The following is a 14906-nucleotide window of genomic DNA, read 5'->3' on the forward strand; positions in this document are numbered from 1 at the left end:
GCATGGGAACTCAGATCCTCAAAAAGTTATACAGCTGCACCATCGAGAGCATCCTGACTGGTTGCATCACCACCTGGCATGGCAACTGCTCGGCCTCCGACCGCAAGGCACTACAGAGGGTAGTGCGTACGGCCCAGTACATCACTGGGGCCAAGCTTCCTGCCATCCAGGACCTCTATGTCAGAGGAAGGCCCTAAAAATTGTCAAAGACTCCAGCCTCCCTAGTCATAGACTGTTCTCTCTGCTATCGCACGGCAAGCAGTACCGGAGCACCAAGTCTAGGTCCAAAAGGCTTCTTAACAGCTCCTACCCCCAAGCCATAAGACTCCTGAACAGATAATCATGGCTACCCGGACTATTTGCAATTGCCTGTTTATTATCTACGCATAGTCACTTTAACTCTACCCCCCCATGTACATATTACCTCAATTACCTCGACTAACCGGTCCCCCCCACACATTGACTCTGTACCGGTACCCCCTGTATATATCCTCCCTACTGTTATTTTATTTTACTGCTGCTCTTTAATTATTTTTATTTTTTACTTAACACTTTTCTTTTCTTAAAACTGTATTGTTGGTTAAGGGCTTGTAAGTAAGCATTTCAGTGTAAGGTCTACACCTGTTGTATTCGGCACATGTGGCAAATAAAATTAGATTTGATGCAAATAATCATGATACTAGGTAGGCACTAGCTACTTTGTAGTGAACATTGAGAAGGTTTTTGGCTAATTTGTTCATTCGACATGGTGGGAACTTTTTGTGCCGGTAAAATGTATAATGCAAGAAATGGTGATGGAAACGCCTTTATGCACAAATATTGATATAATAACCATCATATCGAAGAAAACTTGTTCCTCCCACTATGACTCGGGAAACCATGCAGTTTATTAGGCTACAGATGAAATAAGTTATGATGAACTTCACAGGGTGGTGAAAGTGCACAGTGATCTTGATGCTCCTTTCCAATAAATATTGAGGGTCTTATTCTGGTGACATGACGATGGATGCTTGACTGCTGTTTGACAAGTAAAAATATTCTCACTCTTATCCATAATCATCTCATCATGTAGCCTACAAACACAGCCTACCTGAACTGTATCTGCAAATTGTTGGCTAGAGCATGCGTGCCAAGACCAGAGTAGGCACATTTACTATTTAAAAAGGCAACTAACTAAAATCGGTAAAGTTCATAATGCGATGGAAACACATTGAAAGTTGGTACATAAAGTAAAGTGTGTGTGCACTACGTCATCAAGCACTGACTTTTCTCCGCAACAAGTCCGTTTGGTGGAAACACACCATTGGTTGGAAAATTAGCATATTTTCTTTATGCAGATTTTAGAATATTCACATGACAGTCTGTCACCAATTGGATGGAAACCTAGCTACTCACGCATTTTGTTCATGTCTTAAAATAATCTTGGCCATATTCATGTTCTAATAAATTCAATACAATATGTTGATTTCCTACTAAGTTCAATACATTTGAATATTGTTTTACAGGGCACTATGATATCTAACAACACGAAACTAAATTCAAATCTAACAGCACAAAATAGATAAACATGTTTGTGGAATTTTCATTTGCGGGTGCCTTTTCAATATAGGATAGACATTTACGATTTCTAGCTACACCACTCATAGCAGTGGAGTGTGGTCAAAACTATTCATCTTGTGGCGACAGGGGAACTCAATTTGACCATTTATAAAAAGATAACGTGACACACACACACACATACACAGTTGAAGTCGGAAGTTTACATACAGATTAGCCAAATACATTTAAACTCAGTTTTTCACAATTCCTGACATTCAATCCTAGTAAAAATTCCATGTCTTAGGTCAGTTAGGATCACCACTTTATTTTAAGAATGTGAAATGTCAGAATAATAGTAGAGAGAATTATTTATTTCAGCTTTTATTTCTTTCATCACATTCCCAGTGGGTCAGAAGGTTACATACACTCAATTAGTATTTGGTAGCATTGCCTTTAAATTGTTTAACTTGGGTCAAACATGTCAGGTAGCCTTCCACAAGCTTCCCACAATAAGTTGGGTGTATTTTGGCCCATTCCTCCTGACAGAGCTGGTGTAAATGAGTCAGGTTTGTAGGCCTCCTTGCTCGCACACGCCTTTTCAGTTCTGCCCACACATTTTATATAGGATTCAGGGTCAGGGCTTTGTGATGGCCACTCCAATACCTTGACTTTGTTGTCCTTAAGCCATTTTGCCACAACTTTGGAAGTATGTTTGGGGTCATTGTCCATTTGGAAGACCCATTGGCGACCAAGCTTTAACTTCCTGACTGATGTCTTGAGATGTCCACATAATTTTCCTTCCTCATGATGCCATCTACAGTGGGGGAAAAAAGTATTTAGTCAGCCACCAATTGTGCAAGTTCTCCCACTTAAAATGATGAGAGAGGCCTTTAATTTTCATCATAGGTACACGTCAACTATGACAGACAAAATGAGAAAATATTTTTCCAGAAAATCACATTGTAGGATTTTTAATGAATTTATTTGCAAATTATGGTGGAAAATAAGTATTTGGTCAATAACAAAAGTTTCTCAATACTTTGTTATATACCCTTTGTTGGCAATGACACCGGTCAAACGTTTTCTGTAAGTCTTCACAAGGTTCACACACTGTTGCTGGTATTTTGGCCCATTCCTCCATGCAGATCTCCTCTAGAGCAGTGATGTTTTGGGGCTGTCGCTGGGCAACACAGACTTTCAACTCCCTCCAAAGATTTTCTATGGGGTTGAGATCTGGAGACTTGCTAGGCCACTCCAGGACCCTGAAATGCTTCTTACGAAGCCACTCCTTCGTTGCCCGGGCGGTGTGTTTGGGATCATTGTCATGCTGAAAGACCCAGCCACATTTCATCTTCAATGCCCTTGCTGATGGAAGGAGGTTTTCACTCAAAATCTCACGATACATGGCCCAATTCATTCTTTCCTTTACACGGATCAGTCGTCCTGGTCCCTTTGCAGAAAAACAGCCCCAAAGCATGATGTTTCCACCCCCATGCTTCACAGTAGGTATGGTGTTCTTTGGATGCAACTCAGCATTCTTTGTCCTCCAAACACGACGAGTTGAGTTTTTACCAAAAAGTTCTATTTTGGTTTCATCTGACCATATGACATTCTCCCAATCCTCTTCTGGATCATCCAAATGCACTCTAGCAAACTTCAGACGGACACGGACATGTACTGGCTTAAGCAGGGGGACACGTCTGGCACTGCAGGATTTGAGTCCCTGGCGGCGTAGTGTGTTACTGATGGTAGGCTTTGTTACTTTGGTCCCAGCTCTCTGCAGGTCATTCACTAGGTCCCCCCGTGTGGTTCTGGGATTTTTGCTCACCGTTCTTGTGATCATTGACCCCACGGGGTGAGATCTTGCGTGGAGCCCCAGATCGAGGGAGATTATCAGTGGTCTTGTATGTCTTCCATTTCCTAATAATTGCTCCCACAGTTGATTTCTTCAAACCAAGCTGCTTACCTATTGCAGATTCAGTCTTCCCAGCCTGGTGCAGGTCTACAATTTTGTTTCTGGTGTCCTTTGACAGCTCTTTGGTCTTGGCCATAGTGGAGTTTGGAGTGTGACTGTTTGAGGTTGTGGACAGGTGTCTTTTATACTGATAACAAGTTCAAACGGGTGCCATTAATACAGGTAACGAGTGGAGGACAGAGGAGCCTCTTAAAGAAGAAGTTACAGGTCTGTGAGAGACAGAAATCTTGCTTGTTTGTAGGTGAGCAAATACTTATTTTCCACCATAATTTGCAAATAAATTCATTAAAAATCCTACAATGTGATTTTCTGGATTTTTTTCCCTCAATTTGTCTGTCATAGTTGACGTGTACCTATGATGAAAATTACAGGCCTCTCATCTTTTTAAGTGGGAGAACTTGCACAATTGGTGGCTGACTAAATACTTTTTTTCCCCACTGTATTTTGTGAAGTGCACCAGTCCCTCTTGCAGCAAAGCATCCCCACAGCATGATGCTGCCACCCCGTGCTTCACGTTTGGGATGGTGTTCTTATAACGATGGTCATTATGGCCAAACAGTTCTATTTTTGTTTCATCAGACAAGAGGACATTTCAGGTTGTTGATATAGGACTTGTTTTACTGTGGATATAGATACTTTTGTACCCGTTTCCTCCAGCATCTTCACAATGTCCTTTGCTGTTGCTCTGGGATTTATTTGCACTTTTCGCACCAAAGTATGTTAATCTCTAGGAGACAGAACGCGTCTCCTTCCTGAGCGGTATGACGGCTGCGTGGTCCCATGGTGTTTATTCTTGCTTACTATTGTTTGTACAGATGAACGTGGTACCTTCAGACATTTGGAAATTGCTCCCAATGATGAATCAGACTTGTGGAGGTCTACAATTTTTTTTCTGAGGTCTTGGCTGATGTCTTTAGATTTTCCCATGATGTCAAGCAAAGAGGCACTTAGTTTGAAAGTAGGCCTTGAAATACATCCACAGCTACACCTCCAATTGACTCAAATGATGTCAATTAGCCTATCAGAAGCTTCTAAAGTCATGACATCATTTTCTGGAATTTTCCATGCTGTTTAAAGGCACAGTCAACTTAGTGTATGTAAACTTCTGACCCACTGGAATTGTGATACAGTGAATTATAAATGAAATAATCTGTCTGTAAACAATTTTTGGAAAAATTACTTGTCACGCACAAAGTAGATGTCCTAACCGACTTGCCAAAAATATAGTTTGTTAACAAGAAATTTGTAGAGTGTTTGAAAAACGAGTTTTAATGACTCCAGCCTAAGTTTATGTAAACCTGATGAGTCAAAAGTGAGATTTTTGGTTCCAACCGCCGTGTCTTTGTGAGACGCAGAGTAGGTGAACGGATGATCTCCGCATGTTTGGTTCCCATCGTGAAGCATTGAGGTGGTGGTGTGGTGGTGCTTTGCTGGTGACGCTGCAGCGATACGCCATCCTATCATTTGTTTTTCAACAGGACAATGATCCAAAACACACCTCCAGGCTATGTAAGGCCTATTTGACCAAGGAGAGTGATGGAGAATTCATACAGTTTCCTCCAAAATATAGACCTTAAGGATGGATAATAAGAAACATGGTTTCCATTGGAAATTATTAATTTAGGATGCTAAGGTTGACCATCGTGTGGAATCACCCACATATTGTTTGGAACAATATACTATTCAAACATCAAATTTCCAGAGTGGGCTCTCGGCTACTTTTTAAGAAATTATCCATTTTAAAACATAGAAATTGACCAATTTTACCAATCATAGCCCTTCTGCAGGATTGCATATTTATCAAATCACCAGCAGAGTTCCCTTTGAATCCATTTCCCCATTCAATGTGTTGGTGGTGCTCATAAAATGTATCTTAACAGTAGCAGAGAGCCCACTCTGGAAATGTAAAACGATATTTCTAAAAAATACCAAGAGGGGACTTTTGAGATATTCATAGTTTTAATGTTGAATACATTCGTGTAAAATTGTATTTCAGAATGTAGCAATACTACATATTTTAGAGCACACTATGGAGTATAATGACACCAAGATGTTGCTTGTATCATGGATAATTGGGTGTCACAGGGGACATGTATAGGTCTAAGAAGGGCCTCAAACGGCCACTTTCATTGTGATTTTCAACAACAAAACAATTGTGTTACAAATGTAAAAAGCATATCAAACATCCTTCCTCCAAATAAAGGTTCTATGTGAGAATTGCCAGAACTATCAGATACCAAAAACATTTTTGGGCTATGCTGCCATCAACTCACACAGGTCATACGACTACTCACACAATGCAAGCACGCACCCAGGAAACAGTGAAAATATGTTGTGGTTTCTGCAGAATAGAATTCCTTCTCCACTTGAAATAACACATGCTCCCACACTCGCATCACACAGCAATGAAAAACCAATCATTGTGCTCTGCAAGTTCGTTCCATCTGGGCACATCACCGCACGTTGTTTTATTTCCACAAGCTTATTACAACCCAAAAACATGATCATTTTTATACCACCTCTGACGAAACACATGATGAACGTCAAAACCCAAAAGGCATTCATATTACGCCACTATATTTAGGCTACAGAGTGACAGTGAAACCTACACAAGTCTTTATAAAATGCTGATAATTATGCTCGCAATACCATGAGATACATTCCCATAGACACCACATTCCAGTGTTATAACAGCCACATGACAACTGAGGCTACACAAGTGTAAATTGACCAATAGGAGCAGGGTATGGGCTGACTGTCTCTGATGAATGGCTATGTGGCTATGGCGGCGAGGGGGAACAGCGTTGCTACCCAGTGACATAGACAATGCCAAGTTTCAGGTGCCTTCCTTTCTCAGCCTGCCTGGGCTCTGACTGCTGTGTAGAAGGATATGATGTCACATGGTCAATAATGAACACTCTGGCCCCTCCATCACTCCGAGGTGGAGAAAGGGAGAAACATGGCACTGCTTTTCTCCTCCTTAATAAATGAGAGAGTTGGCTAATCTGACCAACACTGAACTGCCAAGGCTTAATTAACTGGTCCATGGAATATTCCCAGTCATTACTCACATCTCAAAATGTAGAATATGTTTAGGGTGATGAGTGTGTCTTTATGAAGGTATATGGATGGAGATGTAAAATTAAAATCAACCATATTGGATTTGTGTAGTAGGCTGGATTATGTTATGTAGGATTGTAGTCTACATGCAATAGAGAAGCTGAGTATGTTGTGAACGTTGGCAAATGGAGGCAGGGGCTCTCTTACCTTCTTTCTTCAACCATTTGACAATGTTTCCCTCCTCCATGGTGGGAGAGAGAGCAGGCATCTCCACTTTGACTGGGGCAGCCCCTAGAGGAAAGAGAGAAAACACATCAACACCAGTCAGACCCCAAGTAGCAATACATGCTAATTTATAACAAAGAATGAAATCGTTCACTTTAGTCTACATAACTAGAAAATCAAGTCAATTGAACAAAAATGCATTAATAGGTCTATGCTACACTATATATACACAAAGGTATGTGGACACCCCTTCAAATTAGTGGATTCGGCTATTTCAGCCACACCAGTTGCTGACAGGTGTATATAATCGAGCACACCACCATGCAATCTCCATAGACAAACATTTGCAGTAGAATGGCCTTAATGAAAGGCTCAGTGACTTTCAACGTGACACAGTCATAGGATGCCACCTTTCCAACTATTCAGTTCGTCAAATTGCTGCCCTATTAGAGCTTCCCCGGTCAACTGTAAGTGCTGTTATTTTGAAGTGGAAACGTCTAGAAGCAACAACGGCTCAGCTGCGAAGAGGTAGGCCACACAAGCTCACAGAACTGGACCGTCGAGTGCTGAAATCGTCCGTCCTCGGTCGCAACACTCACTACTGTGTTCCAAACTGCCTCTGGAAGCAACGTCAGCACAAGAACTGTTCCGTCGGGAGGTTCATGAAATAGGTTTCCATGGCCGAGAATCCGCACACAAGCCTAAATTCACCATGCTCAATAACAAGCGTCGGTTGGAGTGGTGTAAAGCTCGCCGCCACAGGACTCTGGAGCAGTGGAAACGCGTTATCTGGAGTGATGAATCATGCTTCACCATCTGGCAGTCCGACGGACGAATCTGGGTTTGGAGGATGCCAGTAGAACGCTACCTGCCCCAATGCATAGTGCCAACTGTAAAGTTTGGTGGAAGAGGAATAATGGTCTGGGGCTGTTTTTCATAGTTTGGGCTAGGCCCCTTAGTTCCAGTGAAGGGGAATCTAACACTACAGCATACAATTACATTCTAGACGATTCTGTGCTTCCAACTTTGTGGCAACAGTTTGGGGAGGGCCCTTTCCTGTTTCAGCATGACAATGTCCCGTGCACAAAGCAAGGTCCATACAGAAATGGTTTGTCAAGATCAGTGTTGAAGAACTTGACTGGCCTGCACAGAGCCCTGACCTCAATTCCATATAACACCTTTGGGATGAATTGGAACGCCGACTGCGAGCCAGGCCTAATCATCAAACATCAGTGCCTGACCTCACTAATGCTCGTGGCTGAATGGAAGCAAGTCCCTGCAGCAATGTTCCAACATCTAGTGGAATGCCTTCCCAGAAGAGAGGCTGTTATAGCAGCAAAGGGGGGACCAACACCATATAAATGCCATTGATTTTGGAATGAGATGTTTTAAGAGCAGGTGTCCACATACTTTTGGTCATGTAGCGTATATCCTACTCTGATTGGGTCTGTGTGACATCAAATAAGTACATTAAAAAGGCAAGCTAGGCTATATTCAGTCAGTCAGTCTATTGAGAAGGAAGAGGAACAGAATGTTAGAGGAGCCTAGAAATGCATGCGGGCTAACGAAGAAGAAAGAAGTGGTACAGTAGGAGGCTATAAGAGGAAAGAGGGTGAGAGCTGTGGGGCTCATGCCTCAGCACACATCCACTGACTGCCCACTGGGCCACCACAGCCTGAAACATAGTCGTCCACAGCAGCTGGAGCCACTCAGAGGACCACAGTTGAGCTGGCTCAGGGTCATATTAGGCACTGGGCTGGCCATGCTAGTGCCCAACTCTGTCATCTCCTTGTAATACTGAGTATTACAATGTTATGTTGACTGAGAATTACAACGGTAGAACACAGATCAGTAGATAGAACTAGTGTATTAGAAATGGCCTGCAAGGCCCGAATGATACAAGGTGATGAGCCATGGCTGTGGGAGAACCTCATGTACTGGTGCTTGTGTTGTTGTTCATGTGTTGTTTTTGCCGTTCATGTACGAAGGTCTCCTTCTGCTCTGCATGTCATGTGTGAAGAACTCAGGCCTGGATGAGCACATCACTGGACAACAACGCCCTGAAAGCACGCCCGCTGAAACCCCCATTCATAACCCTAGCTCTCTTAGTCTGAACAGGCAGGGGAAGCAAACGTGCAATTGAGTGTGTGCTGTGTGTGTTTATTGAGGTGGGGGGGCTAGAGACACACACACAGACAGACAGACAGACAATGTAAGGGCAGTGACCGCCATGACAGGAGCTTGCAGACCAATTCCTGTCTGTAAAACATTGCCCTCCCCGCCCCCCGTCGTCGACTGAAATCATTTTTTATCACAGACTCTATTTTTATCCCAGCCTTACAAAAGCTCTATTATCATAATCACATCCACAGATTGTCTTTACAATCCATTAAACGGCACACAGCAGAAAGATCATTAATTCTAATTAACCTTAATTATAAGCTAATTTGTCTGGTTTCTTTTTTCATTTTGGCTAGGCTTAGGCCAGGGCTCTCCAACCCTGTTCCTGGAGAGGTACCTGTAGGTTCATTCCAACCCTATTCTAGCACACCTGATTCTAATAATTAGCTGGTTGATAAGCTGAATCATGTTAGTTACAACTGGGGTTGTTCAACCTGTCAGAATTATAGTACGCTCAGATTCCCTGTCTGTATTGAATAGTTTACCATCTTGCAAATCTAATGGGAGTGACCTACTATTGGAGGCATTAATGTTACTATGGAGAATTGAGACTGAGTAGTAGTGAGATTCTCCCAGCCTATTCAGGTGTGGAAGGGAATCAAATTGTAGACCAGAGCCAAAATAGCTTTAAAACTAGATATGTGATGTAATATTCCACTGGGTACAGGTGAGGCCAAATGTAAGATCAGAGCCATTTTGATAGATGTGTGGCAGAAGAGATGGGACTGAGCCCAAGGGCTGGCATTTATATGCTCTGCAAAGAATGGTCAGTGGACCAAGATTCAAAGGTCAGATTAGGAAGGAAGAGGGGTGTTTGCTCGATTGCGCCTAGGACAATGAAATCGTCACTACATCTGATTGGCAAGCATGTGAATGGTTTGTGTCTGGAGTGTATGGTAGATGAACTGCTGGAGCATGTGTTATATTGTTGTAAGTATGTTGAAGAGAAGGAAATATTTAAGTGTAGGGTCGTTGAGGTTAGACGGGGTTGGGGGAGTTCGGAAGGGATTTTGGGTATGAGGGAGGGTCTATTAGAAGTTAGTAGGGCTCTTGTTTATTTTCTCAGAAGCACTGAATTAGGTAGGAGGATTTAGAAATGTGGAGCTAATGTTGTAATCCGCGATTGAACACACTCCAGCACAGTAGGTGGCGGCATGCACCTTTAACGTTTGTTTGCAGACCGCTATTCTATAATACAAGAACAACTGGGGTTGGAGCAAAAACCTACAGGACAGTAATATGGACTTGGCCTTTTACCAAATAGGGCTCTCTTCTGTATACCTTGTCACAACACAACTGATCGGCTCAAACGCATTAACACGGAAATGAATTCCACAAATTCACTTTTAAGAAGGCACACCTGTTAATTGAAATGTATTCCAGGTAACTACCTCATGAAGCTGGTTGAGAGAACACCAAGAGGGTGCAAAGCTGTCATCAAGGCAAAGGGTGGCAATTTGAAGAATCTCAAATATAAAATATGTTTTGGTTACTACATGATTCCATATGTGTTATTTCTTAGTTTTGATGTCTTCACTATTATTCTACAATGTAGAAAATAGTAAAAAATAAAGAAAAACCCTGGAATGAGTAGGTGTGTGCAAACTTTTGACTGGTACTGTAATGAATGATATAATGCTGCCTTCTGCTGGATACTTGTGTGAACTGCCAAAACATTGGGTCAGGGGGCATTTTTATGAGCAGTGATGGCACTGATCCAGCTAGCGACTGTACAGCATCACCAGGGGCCAGTTCAGAAAATTGAATCTTAAGTGTCATCTTAGAATTCTGCTCCCCATTAGATCATATTCCCTGTGCACTTAAAGTAAACTGAAAAGCAATAGGCTGCTTTCCCTCAATTGTCATGGGATCATATTAACATGTTTTAATTGTAGCATATCATTTGATTTCAATATCATAGGCCTAGATATTTTGTTAGTCTGTTTTAAAGCTTCATCCAAAAGCAAGGCGCCACAATCTGAAGTGGGGAGCAGAATTTAACACAAATGATTTAAATCTGGATTACCCCACATTTTTTAAAACTGGCCCATTTCCATGACTCATCCGATCTAGCACAAGGTCCAGGTGGGATGAGTGAATTGGTTAAAATAGAGTAACCATGATCAACCTTACATCAGTGTATTACTGACTTAGTTACAACATAGCTACAATGTTTTGTCAGCTTTAGCAGGAACACAGAGTGGGCTATGTTGCCTTGATTGACCCTATGTAGAGAGAGACTGTGACATACAGAAAAACCAACACGATTTTCAGGTTGGTCAAATCAGGTCCTAGTTCAATTCTCTCTCATCAATAACGTTTTTTTAATGACTGTATTTATTATTTTATTTAAGATTTTCTGTGCCCCTGATCACTTTCCACCCTGTTAGTTTGTTGTATTTATCAATTTAAGAAAACAACCCCTTCCTACAATGACAACACATTCAGGAAGTGTAATGTCTTTGGTGAGAAAACAATGGTACAAAGCTAAATAAATATACACTCAGTTGTATCCATTTGTCCATGTTTTTAGTCTGTATGTCCCGCTCATTAGGCTAAATACTAGAGAAAATTAACCAAATTTCAAAATGTTAAAATATGTTTGATAGAGAAGTTAAAATCCTGTTCAAGTGTTCACCATTTTGCTAACTAAATTTTTAATCACTCACAGAGCTATGGCTAATTTAGTCTCCACATTTTCACCCTGTTAGGTTAAACCTGGTTAGGATTATGCACCTACTAACATGTTGAAAAAAAAAAAAAAGTGCCTGAGCTTGACCAACATGTTTTTCTGAAAGTCAAACGACCTTTTTCTGATAAAATACAAAATAATATATAATAATAAAATTGTATCTAAAGTTATGAGGACCAAAACTAAGGCACCGATTTGTAGGAACGACCCAACTGGCTAACTAGCAAACTAAAAACTAAGATTTGTTATGACTTGCGTTAGCTAACTGGCTAGCTAAGCTGTGCAACCTTGACAGCTCGACTGTAACGTCTACGAGGCGAGCTAACGGATAACGAGTGTCTGATAATGTTCAGCAAACAGAAAACCCATATTTACTTCAATAAGACTCATACATGCAGTGACATCCGGCTGAAACGTATTTTTTTAGAACTGGGGTGATGTAAAGAAAATAAAAAAAATAAAGAGGTTAGCTAGCTAGCGCCAAGCTAGCAAGTTTGCTAGCGGCGCTTAGCTGAGCTGTCATCCGAAACTAGTACAATAAATGAAGTATCAACGCTTACCAAATAAATATGGCGATTGAAAGAACTGCCTGACATTGTCCTGAAACGAATGTGAAGTCCATGAATTTTTTTTAAGCTTTGCAAATCTCAGGCCAAATAGAATTCCTTGACGACCCAAACGCAAGGAGGCCGCCATGTTTTCGTCCTCCGTCGGTGAGAGATGCCCAGGTTTATGCCTGACAGGTGAAAAAGGAAAGAAAAGATGATCGTAAAGTGGTACCACACAAAGCCATTACGTGGGATAGTTTATATACGATATCAATTAAGCCAGGTGACTAGACATATATACATGCATCAAGAGTACTATTTTTGGTTGTAACGCTCCTTAAAAAAAAGCCAAAGACGTCCATGTTGGATCTTTGAGGTCCTTTTTTGTAATCTTCCTCTGTAGTGAATTTGTAGTTCAGCTGCAACCAGCTGATCATGTCATGTAAAAAAAAAAAAAGAACAGAAAAAGTCTAGCACAGCACAATTGTACGATTTTTAAAAACTTTTTTTTTAGACGTGTATTATATGTATTACATTTTTATTATATACTGAACAAAAATATAAATGCTACAATTTCAAAGATTTTACTGAGTTACAGTTCACATAAGAAAATCAGACATTTGAAATCAATTTATTAGGCCCTAATCTATGGATTTCACATGACTGGGAATACAGGTATGCATCTGTTGGTCACATATACCTTAAAAGAAAGGTAGGGGCGTGACCACCATTTGCCTCATGCAGCGCAACACATCGCCCTCGCATAGAGTTGATCAGGCTGTTTTTATTTTTAGGGGGCAGATCAGCTTTAATATTGCAGATAGATTGGAGCTTCCATCAATGTAATTGTCTGCATCATTTCCAATCCCCCATATATATTTTTTGTCTATATATATATATATATATATATATATATATGCCTTCGGAAAGTATTTAGACCCCTTGACTTTTTCCACATTTTGTTACATTACAGTCTTATTCTAAAATTGATTAAATAAAACGATTTCCTCATCAATCTACATACAATACCCCATAATCACGAAGTGAAAACAGGTTTTCAGACATTTTTGCTAAATTATTAAAAACAAAAAACAGAAACACCATATTAACATAAGTATTCAGACCTGTTGCTATGAGACTCGAAATTGAGCTCAAGTGCATCCTGTTTCTGCAGCATTGAAGGTCCCCAAGCACACAGTGGCCTCCATCATTCTAAAATGGAAGAAGTTTGGAACCACCAAGACTCTTCCAAGAGCTGGCCGCCTGTCCAAACTAATTAATTTTAGAATAAAGCTGTAACCTAACAAAATGAGGAAAAAGTCAAGGGGTCTGAATACTTTCTCAAGGGACTGCACATACACATACACATACACATACATACATACATGCATACCCACATATATATACATATACCCACATATACACCAAGAAGCTGGGACCATAGTCACCAAGAAAACAATTGGTAACACACTACGCCGTGAAGGACTGAAATCCTGCAGCGCCCGCAAGGTCCCCCTGCTCAAGAAAGCACATATACATGCCCGTCTGAAGTTTGCCAATGAACATCTGAATGATTCAGAGGACAACTGGGTGAAAGTGTTGTGGTCAGATGAGACCAAAATCGAGCTCTTTGGCATCAACTCAACTCGCCCTGTTTGGAGGAGGAGGAATGATGCCTATGACCCCAAAAACACCATCCCCACCGTCAAACATGGAGGTGGAAACATTATGCTTTGGGGGTGTTTTTCTGCTAAGGGGACAGGACAACTTCACCGCATCAAAGGGACGATGGATGGGGCCATGTACCGTCAAATCTTGGGTGAGAACCTCCTTCCCTTCGCAAGGGCATTGAAAATGGGTCGTGGATGGGTATTCCAGCATGACAATGACCCAAAACACACGGCCAAGGCAACAAAGGAGTGGCTCAAGAAGAGGCACATTAAGGTCCTGGAGTGGCCTAGCCAGTCTCCAGACCTTAATCCCATAGAAAATCTGTGGAGGGAGCTGAAGGTTCGAGTTGCCAAATGTCAGCCTCAAAACCTTAATGACTTGGAGAAGATCTGCAAAGAGGAGTGGGACAAAATCCCTTCTGAGATGTGTGCAAACCTGGTGGCCAACTACAAGAAACGTCTGACCTCTGTGATTGCCAACAAGGGTTTTGCAGAGGGGTCATGTTTTGCAGAGGGGTCAAATACTTATTTCCCTCATTAAAATGCAAATCAATTTATAACATTTTTGACATGCGTTTTTCTGGATTGTTTTGTTGTTATTCTGTCTCACACTGTTCAAATAAACCTACCATTAAAATTATAGACTCATCATTTCTTTGTCAGTGGGCAAACGTACAAAATCAGCAGGGGATCAAGTACTTGTTCCAGGGTTTTTCTTAATTTTTACTATTTTGTACATTGTAGAATAATAGTGAAGACATCAAAACTATGAAATAACACATATGGAATCATGTAGTAACCAAAAAAGTGTTAAACAAATAAAAATATATTTTATATTTGAGATTCTTCAAATAGACTTGATGACAGCTTTGCACACTCTTGGCGTTCTCTCAACCAGCTTCATGAGGTAGTCACCTGGAATACGTTTCAATTAACAGGTGTGCCTTCTTAAAAGTTAACTTGTGGAATTAATTTCCGTCTTAATGCATTTGAGCCAATTGTGTTGTAACAAGGTA

The 14906-nt window shown here is 41.1% G+C and overlaps 1 protein-coding gene across 1 annotated transcript in view; it reads right to left on the reverse strand.

Annotated features, from left to right (window-relative positions):
• pdhx (pyruvate dehydrogenase complex component X) overlaps positions 1-12586 on the reverse strand; it is a 75995-nt gene extending 63409 nt beyond the window's left edge. The window contains exons 1-2 of the mRNA XM_041889507.2: positions 12233-12586; positions 6782-6865 (exon numbers count right to left, since the gene is read on the reverse strand). Of these exons, the coding sequence (XP_041745441.2) occupies positions 6782-6865; positions 12233-12368 (220 nt within the window). The 5' untranslated portion in view covers positions 12369-12586. The remainder of the gene's footprint in view (positions 1-6781; positions 6866-12232) is intronic.
• Positions 12587-14906: the final 2320 nt, after the last annotated feature.

This window comes from Coregonus clupeaformis, chromosome 11 (assembly GCF_020615455.1).
Source record: "Coregonus clupeaformis isolate EN_2021a chromosome 11, ASM2061545v1, whole genome shotgun sequence".
Taxonomy (NCBI): Eukaryota; Metazoa; Chordata; class Actinopteri; order Salmoniformes; family Salmonidae; genus Coregonus; species Coregonus clupeaformis.